Source organism: Adiantum capillus-veneris, chromosome 6, assembly GCF_014529385.1.
Source record: "Adiantum capillus-veneris isolate H3 chromosome 6, ASM1452938v2, whole genome shotgun sequence".
NCBI lineage: Eukaryota > Viridiplantae > Streptophyta > Polypodiopsida > Polypodiales > Pteridaceae > Adiantum > Adiantum capillus-veneris.
In genome coordinates this window covers 89,509,201-89,532,767 of record NC_140936.1, presented here as the reverse complement: position 1 = coordinate 89,532,767, position 23,567 = coordinate 89,509,201, and the positions used below count along the sequence as shown (strand labels likewise).

The following is a 23,567-nucleotide window of genomic DNA, read 5'->3' as shown; positions in this document are numbered from 1 at the left end:
ACTAGGGAAATTTATTGGGGTTTTTCATGCTTTAATTAAGTCATGTATCAAGTAGAAGCAATATAATGATTTACACATCACACAAAGGCTAACAGTGAAAAATGCAACTTTGATCACCTTGATGCAGGAACAAAGGAGTCAACCACAAAGAAGAATAGAAAAAAATGGTAGACAAACCAACCTTTGCAGGGTTACATATCTTGTCCTTGATGAGGCGGATCAAATGTTGGAAATGGGTGTTGAACCTTAAATCAAAAACATTATTTCCTAGATTCGGTTTGACAGATAGACTTCGTATTGGAGTGCAATTTGGCCTAAAGAAGTTGCAGAGCTAGACATACAATTTCTACAAAATCCTTACAAAGTTGTGATTGGCTCAGAAGATCTAAAAGCCAATCATTCAATTCTACAGATTGTAGAATTTTTTTCTGAGAACAAGAAATACTCAAAATTGACAGAGTTACTAGAGCGAGTGATGGATGAAGCTTTATCTATCCATGATGATAAGAGTCAACATGAACAAGATTGGTTTTTTTTTTTAATTTAGATCTGGAAATAGCCCTATAATGACAGCAACATATGTTGCAGCTCGGGCATGGATGTGAAGGACAAAAGTTCTTTATCAATTATGATTTTCAAGGATCATAGTTCTTGTGTGGTTTGACAGAAGTGCAAGCAGTGGAGCACAAGAACACAAGAATAACAAAAAAGACTGCATCGACATTGACCACCACGTCATGTCAAGGATGACATGAATTCGGAGAGGGGGAGTGTTGACCCACAGGTCAACAACATGACATAACTCAACAAAGTCTTATTCTCTAGGAGTTATGAAATGCTACGGATTATGGTTAGAAACATCATTTGTAATAGTAGCTAGTCTAGTTGCAAAATCCGAGGTGCAATGGCACTTCCAGATTGTACATACAAAGCCATTTTACCCATTGAACTCTATTTTAGGTTTAACCTATGGTAGCCTTAGTATATAAGGTACCTAGGTCATTTTGTAAGAGAACTATTATCATAATCTAAGTTTTAAGTTGTCGTCGATTGTGTGAGAGAGAAAGAGAGCGTGAGTATAATCCTGGCGCTACTCCCCACTCGCTCATCACATTGGAGTTTCGACTACACCATCACGCTAGGCTCAACAAGAGCTACACATCAATGCCAAGCATTCCCCGCGGAACAGAGCACGCACGCTCATGCATCTACGAGTTATTTATGGTCGTAAGTATATCAAAGGATGTCTATTTTCTACGTGCAATTAGTTATTAGAATTGTGGTGACATAAGCTACACATAGGTACTCATAAAATTTAGTTTCTGACACTTTTAAAATCCGACTCTGTCTTCATACACACGATTTTGCAGATGTGTCTAGAGTGAGGGTTTTGAGTGTAGAGGCTTTGGAACAAATGAATCCTAGTGAGGGGATGGTGTTCCTTGAGTTTTGTACAATTTCGATATGGTTTAGTGAGTTTCCTTCCGTTTGTGTGTATGTGGGTTGGGTAGTGTAGTTGAGAGTAGTGAGATTCTTGACTATGATTTAGTTCGCCTTCCAGAGTGTTGTATGTGTGGGATGGTCTCAGCCTGTCAAGCTAAAGTGATTGCCTCCATGTGCCTAACATGTCATCAGTGTCCTTGATTGACATTAGGTTGATCTAGGTAGTGTTGCATGCACTTAATAGGTGTTGTGATTCTCTCCCGCAACAATCTCTAGGTAGCATAGTCTCCTAATGATGCCATCAATTGAGATGCTCATAAATTGATTCATGTAGTATAGCAAATTCATTGATTGAGGATCTCTAGGAGAGACTATTGGACTAGATAGCCATGTAGAGGTATGTATCTTGGCTTTAAGGCTAGATTACATCACAATATATACCTTTGCGTTTAGGAACCATAAGGATAACAGAGAGTCTAATATTCTAATTTACTAATAGATAATCATACTCTCTCTCTATTGGCCACACACAACATACAAGACAACCTTCAGAGGGTGCATGTAACCATTTCGACACAATATTTTATGCTCCTCTTGATAAGAGGAATGTACACACTTAACAGTGTGCTTAACCATGCTTTGCTCCCAATGAAAAACACATGACCTCTCTTTTTCAGGCATCTTTTTTTTTGCTCCACCAAAGTAGACAGTACAAACCGCAATCCAGTTTGCATTTTCTTCATCTACCATAAATCCTTGGAATTTAGGCTTACCAAAACCATGATCAACTACAACCTTATTAAGCATTTTCCAAAACTCTATCTGGGCATGCTTGTTTTCCACATTAAATTCACATATTGCCACTGTTATTAGCTCTCTTACATATGGGTTGTAAACATGTGCTGACATAGTAGGCCAACCCTCCACACGATGCATGTGATCAAAGCGCACCCACATATCTTGCAAATTTCCGCCAGGGTGCATACGGTTCACCAAATGAACACCATTCCCTGCTCCCATAGTAGACATTTTAAATATATGAGGTTGTTGTCCAGGTCCAAGCTGACCTGGAAACAGAACATTGTGGAGAAAGGGATATCTTGATTTTGCCTTTAAACTCAAAATCAGCCAAGAGCTGTAATTCTTTTTGCCTGTTTAGCTGACTCTAAGGTTCTTTGAACATGCCGCTTGTCTGACAATGGGGTTACAAAATCCAAAAAACTAGAGAACTCTCCATCTGTCATTGGTGAGTCACCACCAACTACTTGAGACAGAAGCTTGTCCATAATCAGGTCTTCTGTAGTTTTTCTTTCAAGCTCATATTTGGCAGTTGTTAGAGTATCAAAGGCATCTCGATGCATCAAGGCATCCGCTATTGACTGGTCTGCAACTCTACTCTTCTTCTCAGCAAACAGGGTGTGAAAACCTAAATGCAATACACATCTAGTAACTCTAGTCTTTTCAGATGGAATACAATAATATATAACTGCAAGGCAAGTGTCAATGCACTCTAGCATTTGACGGTAGTGAAAGCATATAATCTTTCCATCATCAACATCCAAGTAGCCTTTACTAGGACCACGTGCTAATTTTCCTCGCAATTGAGACTCATTAAATTGTCTCCTTCCCTGATAGTATGGACATTCTATATTGGAGCATCTCAAATGCCCTCCACACAGACTAAAACGAACATTACTATTAAATATATCATTACTGCAGGTAACTTATGTTGACGCAGCCCGACCTAATCTCTTATCACACCATCGTTTTTGGTGTTGTGGGTTGAGTAGGTTTTTCCCCAACCCAAGTAAGCATTGAGTGTGAAGAATCATGGTGGTTGTTGGACTAAGCGACGCAAGGAAGGGAGAGCATGTGCTCCTGCGAGGCAATAGTTCAGAAATTCTGGAGGGGACGGATAAAGACAGAAAAAGGGGATCGAAGAGAGGGAGCTGCTAAATTGCACTTGTGTGTGTGTGTGTGTGTGTGTGTGTGTGTGTGCACCTACCATGCAAGAGCTACTTAATGGGCTCAAAGGGCAACCCCAACTCCCTTTTCCTCAGTCTATGGAGCTCAAGGGAGGAATTAATTACCATAGTCCTAATCATCACTGCATCTACAGAAAGAGAGAGATAAGTGTGAAATGACAGAGAAGGCATTGCGCCTCCGCAGCAGCGTCGTACTCTACCTGTGCCTTCCACCGGAGACCACAACCACCACTCTCAAACCATCTGTCTCCCTTGCTCCGCCTTCTCGCACACAACCTCTATGCACGGCACGTCGTCCTTTGCACGCTATGTCCGTCGTTCGCAGCTACCTGCTTTGAGTGCTGCGTCGCCTCACTTTTCCCTCTCTGCAGATATCGATTGATTCCCCTTTTTTTAATAAATCCCTAACTCTCACTTAGTCAAAATAAAAAAGAAACTCAATTAGCGCGTGCACTCTTTCATAGAGTTTCTTTTTTACTGCGTGAGAGAGAGAGAGAGAGAGAGAGAGAGAGAGAGAGAGAGAGAGAGAGAGAACTCTTTCAACACCCAGCAGAGGAGGTGAAGGTGCGCTCTAACAACGTGAAGCCATGGTGGTGCCTTTGCGCCCAAGCACCCCCATAAGACCAGGGAATGTTTGTCGATGGTTGTCTTGTTGAGGAATCGACTGAAGTATGCCTTGACCTATCGTGAAGTGGTTGCCATTATGATGCAGCGACTCATCTCTGTGAATGGGAAAGTAAGGACGAACAAGTGTTACCCTACTGAGTCTATGGATGTTGTGTCCATTGCAAAAATCGGAGAGAACTTCTGACTGATTCGGAGTGCCTTTGCACCCAAGCACTCTGCCAGACCCCATAAGACCCGGGAATGTCTGCCGATGGTTGTCTTGTTGAGGAAGCAACTGAAGTATGCCTTGACCTATCGTGAAGTGGTTGCCATTGTGATGCAGCGACTCATCTCTGTGGATAGGAAAGTAAGGACGGACAAGTGTTACCCTGCTGGGTCTATGGATGTTGTGTCCATTGCAAAAATCTTCTGGCTGCTTTGGTTAGCAAGGGAAGGTTCACTTTGCACTCCATCATCCTTGAAGAGTCTTAAGTACAAGTTATGCAAGGTCCGAGCTGCTTGCTTTGGTGAGAAGGGGATTCCCTACATCACTACATTTGATAGGCGCACCATTCGCTATCCAGACCCCCTTATCAAGGCCAATGACACCATTAAAATTGAAATTGAGACTCGAAAGGCTGTAGAGTTCATAAAGTTCAACATTGGCAACATTGCTATGGTTACTGTGGTCGCAACAGAGGCAGGATTGGGATTATCAACCACCGTGGAAAGCATAAGGGAAGTTTTGAAATTGTGCACGCACAAGATGCTTCCGATCAAGAGTTTGCCACCCATCATGGCAATGTGTTTACTATTGGTAAAGGAAGCAAGCCTTGGGTGACACTACCGAGAGGCAAGGGTATTAAGTTGTCTATTGCTGAAGAAGCCAAAAAGAAAGTAGGATCTCTAAAGCGAACTGTGGCTTGAGTTTCTTTTTTGAGCAGGCTTCTCTTTTGCAGATTGATGTTCCCTTTTGAGGTATAGTACTAGGGTCTCTTGACACAAAGAGTCTTTTGAATCAGGCTTGGCTTATGCTCATGTGAAACTTATTTTTGAGCTCAAGCTAATTTTGAATGCCACAATTTCTTTTACTTTTGGGACATTTTAAGATGAGTGTATCCAAGCTTGTTATTAGGATCAAGGTTGTGCTTTTGATATCTCGAACGACGAATTTTGAAGAGGTGCTTTTTACTCCAAAAGACACACACACACACACATAGAGAGAGAGAGAGAGAGAGAGAGAGAGAGAGAGAGAGAGAGAGAGAGAGAGAGAGAGAGAGAGAGAGAGAGAGAGAGAGAGAGAGAGAGAGAGAGAAAACATCTGTGCGGGAAAGCAATTAGTATCATAGAGAACAAGAACTTGATTTTAGCATGCAGGAATCTAACTACAAATGACCATAAATGAAGAGAAGTGCATGATGAGGCAGGTAGATGCACGTGATGGTGATCAGATGCAGCTTCCGTTGTTGCCGAAGATGATGCCAGCGATGTTGATACTGAGGCCACGGCAGGTGGTGAGCGACAGGTTGGGCAATGTAAGCTTCATACATAGAGAGTCAGAGCCTGGCAGGCCAGCACCAAATTCAACAGGGACGTGCAATGTAGTGCTGGAGGAGGTGGCTACGCTACGTCACCACTCAGTCCGGCCATCGCCACCATCAGCACCAGAAACACTGTGACCATGCGTTTGCCGGAAGCCATCCCTCTCTCTCTCTCTCTCTCTCTCTCTCTCTCTCTCTCTCTCTCTCTCTCTCTCTCTCTTAAAAAAGAAGGAAGCGTCAATGCAAATTTGCCAAAAAAGTAGTACATGAGCGAGCTAGCATGATATGGAGAGAGAGAGAGAGAGAGAGAGAGAGAGAGAGAGAGAGAGAGAGAGGATTTATGTGTGTGCTATTGTAGCCATCTCATCTCATCATCACTTTTGTCTCTCGCTGGTAAGTTGTGTAAAGTTGCCTCGCTATCACCTCTACCTCTCTCTTCTCGTCCATGCAGGTGCTTTTTTGATACACGCTTATATCGTGCAACTTTGTTGCTATAGTGTGGGGTATTGTACGTGCAAGGGCCAGCTTTGATCGCTCAATCCTAGCCAATCCCAATCCGTCTTCTTGCCATCTATCATGATCCTTCATCTTGCCATCGAATGGAATCTTGCCCTTGGTCTAGTATGTGACTGCTATGCATTTTGCATGAGTTGATGAATAGATGAGCAATAAAATACCCAAGGCTGACTCAAAATGACTCCCGAGCCCGACCCCAGAGGTGGCGCTCAGATCCTCTATAGGGTCTCCTCCAGCCTGACTCCCATCTTGCAAACCTCAGAGACCACAAGGCTTGATGTCCTCAAGCGAGTATGGGACTACATCAAGGCTCACAATCTCCATAATAGTACTGAGAAATCCCAAATCTTATGTGATCCTCCCCTTAAGAAGGCATTTGGAGGAGACAATGTTAAGGTGTCAAAAGCACTCAAGTACTTGAGTCCCCACTTGTCAAGAAAGGTTTGATGGGACAATCTGCTTTGTCTAAGACAGTTTTCACCATAAGACTTAAACTGTTGCATTGGGGGAAAAAACATGCCCATGCTGCCTGCTGACTAGTGTTTTAGGTCGAGCCATTATCTGATTGTTTATAGTTTAGCTTCTTTTTTATGTGCTATATCCATACGATAGGCTAGTCATCAACATTGATTGAGTCATGCTGTAAATATCCACTTTCTAGCCAGACATTTTGAATGATTGGAAGATCCAGACCAGTTAAAATTGTGAGTGGAGGTTTGAATATTGAAATAGTTAATATGAGTCTTGGTTATGACTTGAAAAGTAATGGTGTTCCAAGGATCCTCTATCCTATTGACTAAAAGAGAGAGAGAGAGAGAGAGAGAGAGAGAGAGAGAGAGAGAGAGAGAGAGGATCCTACGAGTAAGTGCTCACCAAAACCTTTTGTAGGAACCAATGGAAAAAAGAACAATGAATATCTTAACAAAAAAAATTGCTCAAACATATGAAGCCCAAGCGAGAAAAATCCAAGCCAAAGAAGAGTAGAAGCAGAGGAGATTACATTTAAATAAAGAGAGATTGAGCCAGAAGATAATATTTTCAAATATTGTGTTACTTTGTTTAAAAGTAAACTTTGATCTTTTGGAATTTAGGAAGTAGTCTATCCATTGAAAACTCTTTTTGTTGTAGTGCATCAATATATAACAAACAATAAATATTTTGTTGATGATAAAATTTACTAATTGCGTACAAACACTTGCTCGGGTTTTTCTTTGCTCGGAAAAACTCGTTCGGTGTGTGGTAAGACTCATTAATTTGATTATATGAAACTAAATTTGACAAGTAGTATCTTTCTTAATCTCTCTCTGCATCTTTCTATGAGAGTGTAAGGGTTTAATGCTTGTCTTGCTGCTCTCAAAAGTACAGCTCAGTTGATGACTGTGCATATTCTTTAGAACAATACTCATCTCCAACAATTGTGGGCACTCATAGGGTGGTCCTATAACCACAATTTTGCATAATATCACTAATTTCTCTGGACAAGAGAAGGAGTCTATGGAACTAGCCACAATTGGCTTCATCATTGGACAACGTATTTTGATCTCCATGGGAAGCATGATGAACGGAGGATTCAGACAATTCCTCTCTATCTGTATAGTAAGGTGCTTACCCAGTGGGGCGACATAACAGAGAAGCCTACGATGCGGAGTGACTTCTCTATGAAATTCAACAAGAAGGATTTCGCAAAGATGGATCCTTTGAAAGCTTAAAATTGCAGAGTCTTTTGATGAAAACTCTGTCTTTTGATAAAAATACAATAGCTTTCAAAGAAGCGCTCACTTTTTGCAAGGTGGATTTCATGCATATTGTGCACATGTATCTGTTGGGTTTGCATGAAGACTATCACTGGGCCTTGATCAAAGATAAAGCTCCAACTGATGTTGAGGACGTTGTGGCAAAGGCAGGATGTTCCATTTGATAAATCGAGTGAATTATGAGAAGAAAACTAGAGACCAGGCGTGGAATTTGACGAAACCTTTGCTCCCACAGCTCGCATGACTACCATACACACAATGCTTGCTCTCACAGCAGCCAACTTTGGTTGGTCCATCTTCCAGATGGATGTCAAAAGTGCGTTTCTGAATGGAGATTTGGATAAATAAGTTTATTTTGAGCAACCTCCTAGGTTTCGTATGCCAGGCAAGGAGGATTGGGTCTATCAGCTATGGAAAGCATTTTATGGACTGAAGTAGGCTGAATAACAATGGTACCTCACACTTGACCAGTTTTTTGTGAAGCTTCATGAAGTTGGGATTACAACGTACCTCATTAGATTCCAACTGATATGTTGTCTCTGATGGCTCTTTGGTTGTGATAGTGATTGTCTATGTGGACGATCTCATTTTCATAGGCTCCTGGACCAACAAGATCAACTTGATCATGAAAGCTACGGAGTCGCGTTTTGAATGACTTATCTTGGGCTTCTTCACTATTTTCTTGGATTCCAGATTTTTAAGACACCAGACGGCATCTTCTTTTTTCAGCGGAAGTATGCGAATGCTATCCTGGAGAGATTCTAGATGACAGGCTACAGATCAATTGGCACTTCTTTTGAGCCTGGAGAGAACGTATCGCTTCACGATCCTTCCCCACGGATTGACTTGGAGCAGTACAGGAATGTGTCTGGCTGCCTCATATGGCTTTCTTATTCCCAACAAGACATCTGTTACACAGTTTCTATCCTCATTTCCTTCAACACCCGACCTCATCAGCGACATTGGCAGTGTGCCTAGCGTACTTTGTAGTACATCAGCGGCACATTGGACCATGGTGTGTTCTATGGCCTCTCCAAGGGTTGCACATTACTTGGTTGGTACGTTTTAGATTAGGCAAGAAATCCAGATACTCGACGCTCTACTACAGGATTAGTTTTCACACTCGGCTCGTGACCCATTTCATGGAGCAGTAAGCGGCAACCCACTGTTGCGTTATCTTCTACAGAGGCGGAGCAGAGAGCAGCTTTCTATACTGCTTGTGAGGCCATATGTCTACAAAGATTACTCGGAGGGTTGTGTTTTTCCCAACTACTATGACTTGTATTTTGTGCAACAATTAGAGTTGCATTGCTATTGCCAAGAACCCTATCTTTCACGCTCGGACAAAGCAGATTGAGGTGGAGAACCACTATGTTTGGGAGCGGGTTTTGGCCGGAGATCTTCATTTGGAGTATGTTCCTATAGCGAAAAATGAAGTAGATATCTTCATGAAGGGTGTACCTCAGCGGACCTTGGCTTCTCACCTTCGACTCCTCTGTGTTATCTCAGCATCCGGTGTTGAAACGGGGTGTTAGAGTTACAAAATCGTTGCTTTGCCATTTTGTACGGCTAGTGATTGTCCCAGGTTGGCCACGCATCGCACATCATGTAGATTTCATGGGCTAACACTTTTTAGCATGTGTCCGGTCGATCATTTTCTGAGCGATGCACACATTTTTAGCCATTTTTGGGCTTTTATGTTTTATGCACCAGCTACATATTTTTGACCTACCTCAACCTAAGATTCTATAAATATAATGCTTAGGGTCTTTTAGTCATTCAGATTCAGATTGTGTATCTAGAGCATCATTTGCAGAGCACTTACGTTCTCTCTCTCTCTCTCTCTCTCTCTCTCTCTCTCTCTCTCTCTCTCTCTCTCTCTCTCTCTCTCTCTCTCTCTCTCTCTCTCTCTCTCTCTCTCTCTCTCTCTCTCTCTCTCTCTCTCTCTCTCTCTCTCTCTCCCCAGCGTTTTTGGGGCGCGTTAAGAATATTTCTACAAAAAAGAGTCGGCTATTAAGCACTCAAAATTTCAATCTTTCTGTCATCAAACAATTTTGAATTTCGAAATATTTTGAGGCCACTGGTAAATGTGGTGAGACACTATTGCAACTTAAGAACCCAAACCAGACAACAATTTGGTGGCCATTTATTTCCCGCAACACTCTAATGGCACTTTCTTGTTAGTAAAAAGTCCAACATCAAAATAAACGAACAAAGCAAGGCTTTCTGAGTGTAATGCCCAAAGAGAATTCACATGAGAGAACCTTTGGGCGTAAATGTTGTTGCTTAGAAACTAGCATGTGCATTCTATCTAATATGCATATTTTGAGTGTTCCATCATTCATGTGCAGAAGAGATTGCAGAAAAATTGAAGGGCTTTCTAATGAGATCAAGGTAGGGTAGTATATCCGGTGTTGTAGAGCACAGAGGAAAATCCCAAGTTGAAACGCATTCTTGAACATTACAAGATTTTCTCTATTCAATAAAGGTGGTGGCATCGATCTTTCTTCTATAATTCCTTATGCAGAAAGGGAAGGACAAGGATCCACATGACAAGCCAAGTACTCAAATGCTCTTGCTGTTGGGGATTTCATAGTTGGGATAATTAATGTTTGTGTTGATTGCTTCGTAGTACACAACAGATTAGGAAAAGTTTCATGTTGGGCACGACAAGATACAGATTAGGACAAATTTTCATGTTGGGCACTGCAAGCTAATGATCTTGATAAAAGTTGGGTATATGTACAAGGGACAATGACCTGCTTCAACTTTTTCTTGGATGTAGGTACATCCTTATGCTCTTGATGGTGCTCAATGCTACATGTTCCTCATGAACCTTTCCATTCTTCAATACCTCCAAGCTAGGGCATAGAGCTTCTTCCAATTCCTTTTATGTGAGCTTCTTTATGTGACCACTTATGGGTTAAATTATCACCTATAATTAGAGTCACATACATACAAAGTTGATGCCACTATTGAGGGATTGTTTTTCTTCATAATGGTGGCCTCATCTGATCATGACAAGAACGTGTAGACCAACACGGTCAAAACCCTATGAAGAAGATACATCTTACCATTTAACACAATCCGTCCCGAACATCTTCACAAAGTATATGGAGAGATGAGGAGATAACTACATGCATGATGTGGACTTGACACAATGAGACTAGGAATTTTGCGTATATGCAAGTAGCCGATGATGAAGACTCTATTTTCTATTTCTAGCGATAGTGTCCTCTGATATGACATGACACTAATTGTTACAAAGGATAATCGAAAAAAGAAAAGAGAATTACATGCATGCTCGTTGAATAGGCCGAAAAGCTGAGGCAAGTGTTGAACAACATATAACATAGGAAGCTTATTGTATGGGGTGACACTGGGCCCATCACAAGAATGGAAAGCCAAAAGCGCTCTTTGAAATGCCTCCTCATGCCGGATGTTTATTTCTTTTTGAGATGAGCTTTGCAATTGCAAAAACGTGTAGTATTCTACTTATCAATACCATTCATTTTGGTAGTACAATTGCATTACACGATGCAATAATTCAAAAATACTTTTAATTGCAAAACCTAAGGCAATCTAGATATGCTTAACACAATGACACATCATCAATCCCATATTTCCTAGCTTCTTGAAAGCAGGTAGCTTCAAACTCCAAGCAGCCCTCCATGTGCGGAAAGAAAATTAAAATAATAGTTTCCATGTCCCCACAGTCTATAAATTTAAGACTTGAGCGACATAAGACTTGAGCCACATAATAAAAATTCAAAGTCCCTTCCATCTAAGTGCTCCCTCCCATGAAAAATTTCAAAGAACCTCTTTAACGCTTCACAAATAGTTTGTAGTGGCAAGCAATTTCGATTGACCATAGACCAATCATGTATTGTTGAACCATAAGTTCATGTGTTTTAGGGAACACCCTAGTCCATGCATATGTCACATGTCATATTCTTGGTGGTTTAGTGTTGGTGTTGAGTGGACAACCAACACTAGGTCTCCAAATGGAGGCACTCTCAATTTTATGCAAGCTAGGAAGAAGCTCCATTGGCAAGGCCCACTTTCCAAATTTGGTTAATTGAATTGCCATACAAATCTTAGATGCATTTATGAAATGGAATTTATTGGCTTCTAAAGCACTTAATGCTCCATTATGGTTAGATTTTTTTTTTTTGTAGTTTGACCTTTGTGACTCTATAGAGAACCTTCACCGCTACCATACCACCAGCTTGGTAAACCCCCACCCCTCATCCCAAGCGAAAAGCTTCATCTTCTCATTTGCATACATAAGCAACAATTCTGCCTCCCTCTATCATGTCATCAACTCATGTTAACTTGTGTATGTATTTTAGATTAAATTTATTGAAGTCATAATTGGTGTGTCTCTTTGTATGTAGGGCTTTCTAATTACTCCTCAACTATATTGTATACACAAAAAGATTTAGAGAACATTATCTTACTATAACTATCAATTTGTGGATATTCAAAAAATCCTCATCAGCTTCTATAGGCTAGGTGTTACTTATTGTGATTTTTTGGGTTATAAGAGTTGAGATACACCTCAGTGAGTGGGGGTAGTGGAGATAAGGAAGCTTTACAGGTTTCATCGAAGGGCATTGGAGGTACGAGGAGACTTTTAAATGGGGGATGCATTGTTGTAGGCTTGTCATCAGAGAAGATTGCGCAAAAATTGAGGAGATTCAAAAGCATAGCTTAATATTACAAAAAATAGAGGTATTAATAGAACCATAAGAGGGTTTCTACTCTCATGCAATATATCTCGTATTTTTCATTGCTAGAGAATTGTCTCTCTCAACTATGCCTTTTATATTTTTGGAGAATTGACTTAACTCTAAATCAGAATAAAGTACTATTCTTCTTTGTAGGTCTTGTAACATGTGAGTGGCATGTGCAAAGAGCCTAAACCGGTCTTGAGAAATTGGTGCACACTCCTATAAAAAACTCAAAGCTAAAAACAGTATAGATATAGACTATTGATCATTTAAACTTGCAAAGGAAGCCGAGAGGATTTTGTCGCTCAGGATGTTTAATATGTACGCTAGTAGGAGCATGTATGAGAGTTTATCAACCTTATTCTTGCTATTCATGTGCAATGTCAATAGGGATTCAAGTTCCATCTTTGGAAGATAACTAGTGATGGCCAGAGATGGCTGTGAACAAATGCACTGTATATCAAGGTCAAAGCCCAAGATGATGCAAGGTCTAGGTATTTCACACTATGGCATTGCTACTTGATTCATGGAGGCTGGACAATGGTCAAAGCTCTAATTTTGTAAGATCTCCATTATGTGGCCTAAGAGTAACTGGGAGTTTGTTCTTGCTATTACGTGATATGTCCATTATGCATGCTAGGAGCAATTGGGAGCAGTACACATAATGGACATCTTGCAAAAATGGAGCTTCAACCATTGTCCATCCTCCATGAATTAAGTAGCAATGCCATAGCAAAAGACCTTGACCTTGTATTATCTACCACATAGCTTGGTCTTGATCTTGATCCACAATGTATCCCTTCATAGCTATCTCTTGCCATAGCGAGTCATCTTGTAGAGATGTAACTTGAAGCACTATCAACATTGCATATAAATAGCGAGAAGAAGGTCAATCAACTCTCAAGCACTACTACTAGTGTACACATGAACATCCAGAGCAACACAAATCTCTTAGTTCTCCCTTGCAAGTTGAGGTGATCAGTAGTCTCTTTCTATATAAATTTAAACTTCAAGTTGTTTATATGAGTGTATGCACATATCTAGGATCCTTATGCATGTGGCTCACATGTAAGGACAGCTACATAAAAGTATAGTATTACATTATGATTTAGACCTGAGTCAATTCTCCAGAAATGAAAAACACATAGTAGGGAGAGACAACTCAAAACACGAGATGTACAGTATGAGAGTAGAATCCCTCTTACAATTTTGTTAATACCTTCCTTTTTTTGCAATATTAAGCTATATTTTTTGAGAATCTCAGATTTCCTCATTCCTTATATAATCTCCTCCAATGACAAGCTTGCAACGAGCATATTCCACTGCTTTAAAGTCTTCTCTTACCTCCGTTGCCCTTTGGTGCAATCTATAAAGATTTTTTCTTCCCACTGCCCTCATTCACTGAGGTACGACTCAACTCTTATAACCCAAAAAATCATAGTAGCAACTAGCCTACAAAAGCTGATGGGATTGTCTTGAATATCCACAAAGTAGGAGTTATAGTAAGATAATGTCTTCTAAATCTTCTTGTGTATATAATATAGTTGAGCAGTAATTAGAAAGCTCTACACACAAAGAGACACCAATTTTGACTTTAATTGCATTCAATCAAAACACACACACACACACACACACACACACACACACACACACACACACACACACACACACACAAGTTGATATGAGTTAATGACATGATAGAGGTAGAGTTGCATCTTATGTATGCAAAATAAGAAGGTGAAGCTTCTCAATGGAATGAGGATGTGGAGCGTTACCAAGTTGGTAGTAGGGTCACAATGAAGATTCTCTATAGAGGCACAGATGCCAAGCTACACAAAGAAATATCTATCTATAATGCAACATTAAGGACTTTAGAAACCAACAAGTATCATTTCATCAATGCATCTAAGTTTCTTTGAGCATTTCAATAAACAAAATGTGAAAAGTGGGCCTTACCAATGGAGATTCTTCCTAGCTTGCCTAAAACTGAGAGTGCCTTCATTTGGAGATCTTGTGTTGGGTGTCCGCTCACCATCGACAATAAACCACCAAGAATATGGCATGTGACATATGCATGGATTAGGGTGTTTTCCAAGATAGATGAATTTATGGTTCAAATATACACAATCGGGTCTATGCTTGATCAAAATTTATTTCCGCTATAGACTCTTTGTGAAGATTTGGGGATATTCTTTGTAGTTTTTCATGGGAGGGAGCACTTAAATGGGAAGAACCTAGAATTTATATTGTGTATCTCTGGTCTTAAAGTTATAGATTTTGGGGACATGGAACCTATTACAAATCCTGTAATCTTTGGTGACGTGCTTATAGATAGCTACGCCTTCCATCCCTTTTCACACATGGAGGGTTACTAGGAGTTTGAAGCGACCTACCTTCAAGAATCTAGAAATTAAATGTATTGTTGAACTACTACAAAGTGCAATGCAATCAAGAATTAAATGTACTGAATTATTGCAATGTGTAGTGCAATTATACTACCAAAATAAATGCAATTGATAAGTAGAGCACTACACGTTTTTGCTACTTCAGAGCTCACCTCAGAAGAAAATAAACATTCAAAATGAGGAGGCATTTTAAAATGCACTTTTGGATTTTCCTTCTTGTGATGGCTCAGTGCTGCCCCATACAATAGGCTTCTTATGTTATATGTTGTTGAACACTTGCCTCACCTTCTTGGCCTGGTTCAACAAGCATGCATGTAGTTCTCTTTGCCTTTTTTAACTATTATTTGTAATGATTAGTGTCATGCCAGATCAAAGGAGACTACCACTAGGAAGGGAAATTAGAATATTCCTTGTCGGGTTTTTGCATATACTACAAAATCCCTAGTCTCACTGGGTCAATCCCACAATATGCATCTAGTTCTCTTCACACATCTCTACATATACTTCATGAAGAGGGTCGAGATGGACTTCCCTAAATGGTATGATGTGTCTTCTTCAGAGGATTTGACTCATGTTGGTCTACATGCTCTTATTACGATTAGATGAGGCCACCATTGTGAAGGGAAACTATCTCTCATTGGTGGCATCAATTTTGTATCTATGTGACTCTGATTATAGGCGATAATCCAACTCATAAGTGGACACATGAAGAAACTCACATTAAAGTCATTGGAGGAAGCTACATGCCGGGCTTGGACGTGTTGACGAATGGAAAAGTTATGAGAAACATGTAGCATTGAGCACTATCAAGAGCATAAGGATGCCTTGCCTATCTACGTCCAGGAAAAAGTTAAAACAAGTCATTCTCCCTTGCATATATTCCTGACCTTCATCAAGAGCACTAGCCTATGACTCCCAACATGAAATTTTACCTAATCTACGGTGTACTATGAGGCAATAAAAAATATATTAAATGTCTCAATCATGCAATCCCTAAGACCATGCGAATTTTGGTACTTGGCTTGGCATGGGACTCCTTGTTCTTCTCTTTCTATGTGAGAAATTATGGAGAAATATCACCTCTATTGAATAGTGCAAAGCTTGTTATGTTTAAACACATTTCAATTTTCCTCTATGCTCTACAACACTAGGTATACTACCCTACCTTGAGCTCATTAGAAAGACCTTCAATTTGTTTGAAACACCGTCTACACATGAATCATGGAACAATCAAAACACACATGTAGATAGAATGTACATGCCAATTTTTAAGCAGCAACATTCACACCCCAAGGTCCTCCGCTTGTGCATGCTATTTGAGCATTGCACTCAAAAAGCCTTGTTTCACACGTTTGATTTGCTTTGGAATTTTGCCTAACAAGCGAGTGCCATTAGAGTGTTGGGCAAAATAAATGGCCACCAAATTGTTGTCTGGGTTGGGTCCTTGAGTTGTAGTAGTGTCTCATCACCTCTATCAAAGGTTTCAAAGACTCTCAAAAATCTAAATTTTTTTGTTGGAAGAAAGTTTGAAATTATGAGTGCTTAACAAATAAATAATGAAAGATTATATTAACGGATGCGGAAGAACAAAGTGAGCCTCTGAGACAAATTCATACACAATGATCAAGTGTTCTTTGGCATCCCAAAAAAATTTTCAACTCTAGCTGGTGTAATGATACTCTGAGCTAACAAATTGCCACTTGAGTGGTGTTGACCTACGGGTCAACATCACGACATAACTGAGCAAATCCTTATTCTCTGAGAGTTATGAAATGTTGCAGATTATGGTTAGAAACATCATTTGTAATAAGTAGCTCGTCTAATTGCAAAAGTCGAGGTGCAATGGCACTTCCAAATTGTACATACAAAGCAATTTTACCCCTTGAACTCTATTTTAGGTTTAACCTATGGTAGCCTTAGTATATAAGGTACCTAGGTCACTTTGTAAGATAGCTCTTATCATAATCTAAGTTTTAAGCTACCCTCGACTGTGTGTGAGAGAGGAAGAGAGAGAGAGCGTGAGCTTCATCCTGACGCTACTCCCGGCTTGATCATAGCATTGGAGATCCGACTGCACCATTTGTACTAGGCTCGGCAAGAGCTACGCATCAACACTAAGTATTCCACGTGAGACGGAGAAAACGTGCTCATGCATCTACGAGCTATTTGTGGCCATAAGTATACCAAACAATGTCTGTTTTCTGCGTGCAAGTAGACATTAGAATCGTGGCAACATAAGCTATGCATATGTACTCATAAACTTTAGTTTCTGACACTTCAAAAATTTGGCTCTGTCTTCATACGCATTTTCCGTAGATGGGTCTAGAGTGAGGGTTTTAAAAGGTTATTCCAAGATCAAGTGGATAGCCACGAAGCGTGTGTCTTACCAAGGGTTTGCGAGTAGGTAGATCTAGTGTGGATTTGTAGTATTAGTTGTAGATTAAAGTAGTTGCTGGTGGTGATGTTTGAAGAGTGATTTTGACAGTAAAAATAAACTTTTGACATTATACCCATCTTCTGTATGTCGTGTTGCGTACATACACCAAATTTCATTTCATTTGGGCTTATAGATCGAGAGTTAAGGGGATTTTACTCATTAAGGGGATTTACTTGTCAAAAAGGAATGATTTTGTGCATTTTTAGTTCCAAAATTTGCAATGAGCACATATTCTTGTTCTACACACTAAGAGGCACCTCTGGAAGAAACATAACTAAATTCTGACCACCTAGACATCATACGCGTATGATGTCTTAGAGGCCAGATGTGAGGTCAAAAGTTACAAGTAAGTGTATTCTTGTGATCTACAGCATTTAGGAAGCATATGGACCCAATTTCATTGAATTTGAAGCATTTTTGGGCGTGCAAAGGCCATAGAACGCATCTGAACAAGTGAATGCTTGTATTGGCCATAACTTGCACAAAAAGTGTTCAAATTCAATTTTGTAACTTCCTATGAGTTGCCAGTGTAGTGAAGAACCTCTAGAGAATTTCACTTTATTCTTACCGGTTAGACATCATACACGTATGATGTTTAAAGGGCACTTTTAGGGACCAAAATTGAAATCTGAGCTTACCAGGTTGTTAAGCACAACAAATCAAGTCTAGAGACCAAGTTTGGATTGATTTTGAGCACATAGACATCGTACGCGTATGATGTCTCAAGGCAAGGTCTGAAGGTCCAATTGCACTCTTGACCACATAGGAGATTGGGAAATGATGATTTAAGCTTGTTTGCAAAATTTCAACTCATTTGAACACATAATTTTTCATTTAAAGAGATTTTTGCAGATCTAAGAAGATAAAGGTGAAAAAGTAGTGATTTTGTGCAATTTTGATGTCCAAAATTTGATGTGATCGCATATTCTTGTCAATGTATGCATCAAGCAGCACCTTGGGTAGGAGCATAAGTGAAATCTGAGACAAAAGACATCATACGTGTATGATGTCTTAGATGTCGGATTTGAGTCAAATTTGATGTGATCGCATATTCTTGTCAATGTATGCATCAAGCAGCACCTTGGGTAGGAGCATAAGTGAAATGTGAGACAAAAGACATCATACGTGTATGGTGTCTTAGATGTCGGATTTGAGTCAAATGAGGCATTTGAGTATACCCTAGTGTCCTAGAGCATAAAAGAAGTTCCTAGCCAAAATTTTATTGCATTTGGATCACTTTTGGCTTTGTTAACCTCCCCGGGAAGTTGTAGATAACCAAACAGAAAAAGGACTGATAGACCTAATTATAAGTGTCAGATTCACAAAGTGAGACTTGGAGTGATTAAATTACATCAAGGAGAGTCTACATTTAAAGTTTGGAGCAGTTCTGAATTAGTAGACATCATGCGCGTATAAAGTCTTCATGCACACATTGAATGTTTTGGCCATAACTTGAGCTTCCGTTATCGGATTCAGAAACTTTTTTTAATCAAAACGAAGCTCCAGAGTAGCTCTAGAAGATTCAGTGCAGCCCTTGAATAACAATCAAAGATCCTTCGGGTCATTCATTGTCGATCAATGTTCGGAAAAACGTCGTTTAAGGACTCAAAATTTATCTAAAAGTTGGGGGTGTCTATGACTGTCAATTTGAGAGATATTGTGAGAAAACAATCGTGGTTTTGGACATAGTCTCGACTTCTCCCTAACCAAATCACTTGAATCATTGGTATAATTCTTCTTACATCAAGATCAAGCTGTTAAGTCCAGAAATCATGTCATCTTTAGATTCAAACTCAGCCTATACAAGCTTTGGGATCCCAACGGTAGAAGAGCATCCACCCATAATGAATCTTCCAAACTTGCAAATGATATAAAGACCAAAGAGAGCTTGGATGAAAGGTCATGAGAGTGAAGGATTGTATAGATACATTTACGAAAATGAGGTCAACCTTTATAGGTGCTCAGAGCCATACCCAAAAGAGGTGACAAATTATAAGCTCCTATATGTCTATACATATGGAGTCAGCTACCAATGGAAATCTATAGTTGTTGACAAGTATGGATGACAATACAAAGCTGTAGAAAGCACACACTCACAAACTGCATTAGAAATAGGTGGATATTTGGTCAAGGAAGGACTTGCATTGTTTTGATATCTTGTGTTACTTAATCCATTTGGCATTTATATTGTTGCAACGATCACCTTCTATGGATTGACCATTTTGTTGGACTAGATGTACTTGACATTTTGGTAGGGCATTATGAAAAAGAGCTTTTTTGTGTTATACTTCTCTCTACTTTCGCTCGAAAAATGCCATGCTCAGTCTCCAAATTAATGAGTAATTCTCTTATTTTTATAAAAAATCAACAAAATTGATCAAAAAGCTTCTAATTTTCAACATTTTCACATTTTAAATTGCTAACTTTTATCAAAGATCAGCAAAAGAACATTAATTTTCACTTGCACACATGCTCACAAGAAGAAAAACTGACAATTTCAAAAATAAGTCATAAAAAATTATGTAAAATTGAGGTTATCCGCCTTGAACCGATCCATAGGTGCGCACGTGGTCCTTCATGTAGCCAAGCTAGCTCTGATACCATGAAACGAACAATTAAAGAGGATTGTTCGACTACACACACACCATTTATAGATACATGTCAAACGAACTATAGGACCGTAGCCACCATCCGATAGCACCTCGTGTTGGGACAACATTCGAGGACGTAGATGCGTACCTGTAAGATCGAGCGTCCTATATCATCCGACCTCACCTCGTCGAGGTGACCTCGCACACTCCGAACTTAACAGACTAACCACTGGTACTGTGCTAGAGAGGGTCAATAACTACAAATGAGGCCTTGACCTCCCTATTATAATAATGGCCGACCACACTGATCGTATTCACACTATGTCCGCATGGACACCGGACGCCCATCATGACAACGGATGTGAATATTGAACTTTGCTCAAGATGAGTCCAATTCATCTAAACTAGATCCCCTCTAATGTGAGTGGGACATAGCTCAAGCTCTCTATCAGAGCTCTATAATCTCTCTCTCTCTCTCTCTCTCTCTCTCTCTCTCTCTCTCTCTCTCTCTCTCTCTCTCTCTAAAACAGCAACAGAAGCAGCAACAAATTTAAACAACATCAACAAGAGCAGAAACAATAATAAGTCCTGTCGTTAGGCTACCTTTGAAGTATCAACTCGGTTTCTGTGGATGGATATTCATCTAGAATAGAGAGGATTGGTATAGATTTCAAACTCTCTGTCGACATGGTAGGAAGTCCCACCTATCGGCAATCGGGGTGCTTCTAAAAGGGTTACCCCCCCCCCCCCCCCCCCAGAAAACAAAAAACAAAAAAAAACAAAGAAAATTTAAAACGGTAAGGACATTTGAACACCGGCTTGGGATCGAGCAAGCTCGTTATGCTAGTGGTTGAGTATTGACCTCTCTCCACGCGTACCTGAGTTTGAATCCTATTAATCAATTTATTGCAATGAATAACCATTTTATTTATTGAGCATTGCACCCTTTGTGCAAGGGGTGGAGGCTTATGAAAAATCTAAGTGCCCAAATGTGACCTGTTGCACCAGCCCAACATGTCAACATGCTTGCGACTTGGAGGACTCTCACGATGCCACATCCATGAGAGTCCAATATTTAGTGACAGCCGAATAGAGAGATTGAGTCGGCTTCTTAGTCTGCCGCCAAAGCGGCAAGCAACAGGGCTTTGCGAAAAAAAAAATCTCTGCTCCTTCATCTGTTAGTCCCAGTCTCTTGACGTGCAATGTCAGTGAATGAACAATGCCATTGTCGCAAGATGAAGGTGCTGGGAGGAGGGGAGAGGAAAGGGGGGGGGGGGGGGGGGGGGGGGGGGGGGGGGGGGGGGGGGAGGAGGTCCCCAACCCTCCATTGCAAATGTCATGGGATCTCCCTCGAGTCGGATGAGTGGACGAGCTCAGCATCGGCACAAAAATTGCCCCCGATATCACTGGCATCAAGACCATTATATCTTTCAGACAGAGCATGTTGTTAATTGCATATAGTTTTTAGGTGTTTATACTACTCGGTAAGTGGGAAAATGCGCGAACCATCCATAGAAGGTTCGTGGAGAGAGAGAGAGCTCCTAGCGTTCCACATACACACACACACACACACACACACACACACACAGAGAGAGAGAGAGAGATCTTATAGAGTTAGATAGACAGAGTGAGAATGAGTTGTTGACGAAAGAGCAATGGGGGAGATGTTTACAGCTGAGATCTTTTGGACCTCAAAATGACCGACATTGGGTTCTGCGACACCACAAACTCGAAGCATTGAAGCTCCACGATGGCACTTGTCTCGCCCCGGTAGGGAAAATCTTCTCTAGATACTTGTAGCATTTATCCTAGTAATTAACCTCAACTAGTATGCCTTGATCGATTTGATGTGGAAATGGTGTTAATTAAACAAGAAGAGGAGTGTTGTACCTTTCACCTCATATTGTCTCTTATTTTGAAGGTTTTGTAGCATCTCTCCTCGAAGCTTTCACCAAAAACTCTATGACCTCGCATCATAAACGAGATTTTGCATTAAAAGATGTATGGAGGTGAAAATATACACACTATGATAAAAATGAAGAGAGATGCATTTCGTGCATTTGTGATGCTTGTGTCCATAAATAAAAAAAGAAAAAACCATACGTATGTATGGTGTGGAGTTGGCACCATTCTCCACATTTATAATAATACATAGGGAAGGTGCCTTTCCCCCGCTACTTTTATCGCCTCCAGCGTTGAAGGGGGACTTATGCTTCTCCACATTTATAATAATACATAGGGAAGGTGCCTTTCCCCCGCTACTTTTATCGCCTCCAGCGTTGAAGGGGGACTTATGCTTCTCCTCCAGTGTTGGACGGACTTTCTTATTGTAAAAATACCACAACTATACAAGGAAGAACTCATTACCAATGTTTTACAAAGACATGTATCATTCCACATTGCCATGCCGTGGTGTATCGTCTATGTGTCTTTGTTGGGCATCACAAAAATTCTTCAACCCTTGTCACCTTCATCTACAACCTTTAGAATGGAAATGATATCAATTAATTGCTTTAATGAGTACATGATGTAGTCTAAGTACTTTTGAGATCACATAGAGAAAATCAAAGTCAGAATATAAGTATACCTTTCGTATTGGTCGTCTGTATCGACACACAATCTTGGATGGATCGGCTCCTAGATCTTCCTTACATGGTTCCGCCAGTATAAGTTCTGCCATCGTCATTTAGTATGTGACTTCTTTAAACATGTCGACTATCGCATTTACTTTTGCTATCATACCTACCATTACCTGCACTACTTCTGATGTTATTGGTTTCAGGATATGTTGAATCTTCCTTACTATCCGTTCGTAGGCTCACACGCACACATACACAAAGTTGCAGACTTTGGGACACCCCATATGGCATACATATCGATCAAGACACCACCAAGCACGAGATCTTTCTCCAAGAGCCCTTGCTTTGCATCTGCTGAAAATATCCTAGAGTTTTCCGGTGCTTCTCTTTTGGAGCAAATCCTGTAATTAAGAGAGAGGCCATCGCTTCGCATCTGCTGAAAATAGACTAGAGCTTTCTAGCCCTGCCCTTGTGGGGCAAATCTTGCAATTAGTGCGTTCCATGAGTCCACACTGCGGACAGGTTGCATTTTGAGAAGTTCTTGTGCTCTCTGAAGTGCACCACATTTACCAAACATGTCAACCATGACATTTGCCAAGTACAATATCTTTTTCAACAACCCTTGACTAACAATATTAGTGTGAATTTTTATGCCCATATCAACATCTTGCGTAAAGCCACATGCCTTCAAAATGCACCTGAGTACATCTGGAGATAGGCCCTCCCTTCGCATCTCCTCAAAACAGGCCAGAATTTCCTCACCCTACCCCTTTTGGGCATATCCTGCAATCAGACACAACATCCCACACAAGAATCTCGTCAAAGACTTGTTGCGCCATGACAGGTGCACCGCACTTGAGATACATACTGACAAGCATGTTCCTCAAGCATATGTTTGTGTCAAGTAACTCACTATTGCGAATATCTACATGAATCCTATTGCCTTGGTACAAATCCTTCTTCTCAACATAGTCTTT

General features: G+C 40.4%; 1 protein-coding gene across 1 annotated transcript; it reads left to right on the top strand.

Annotated features, from left to right (window-relative positions):
• The first annotated feature begins 4,068 nt into the window (after positions 1-4,068).
• LOC147455872 (uncharacterized) lies at positions 4,069-5,713 on the top strand. The gene is made up of 3 exons (XM_086515349.1): positions 4,069-4,164; positions 4,570-4,851; positions 5,462-5,713. Exons 1-3 carry the CDS (start codon positions 4,069-4,071, stop codon positions 5,711-5,713), a joined length of 630 nt encoding a protein of 209 aa, XP_086371475.1.
• The last annotated feature ends 17,854 nt before the right edge of the window (positions 5,714-23,567 follow it).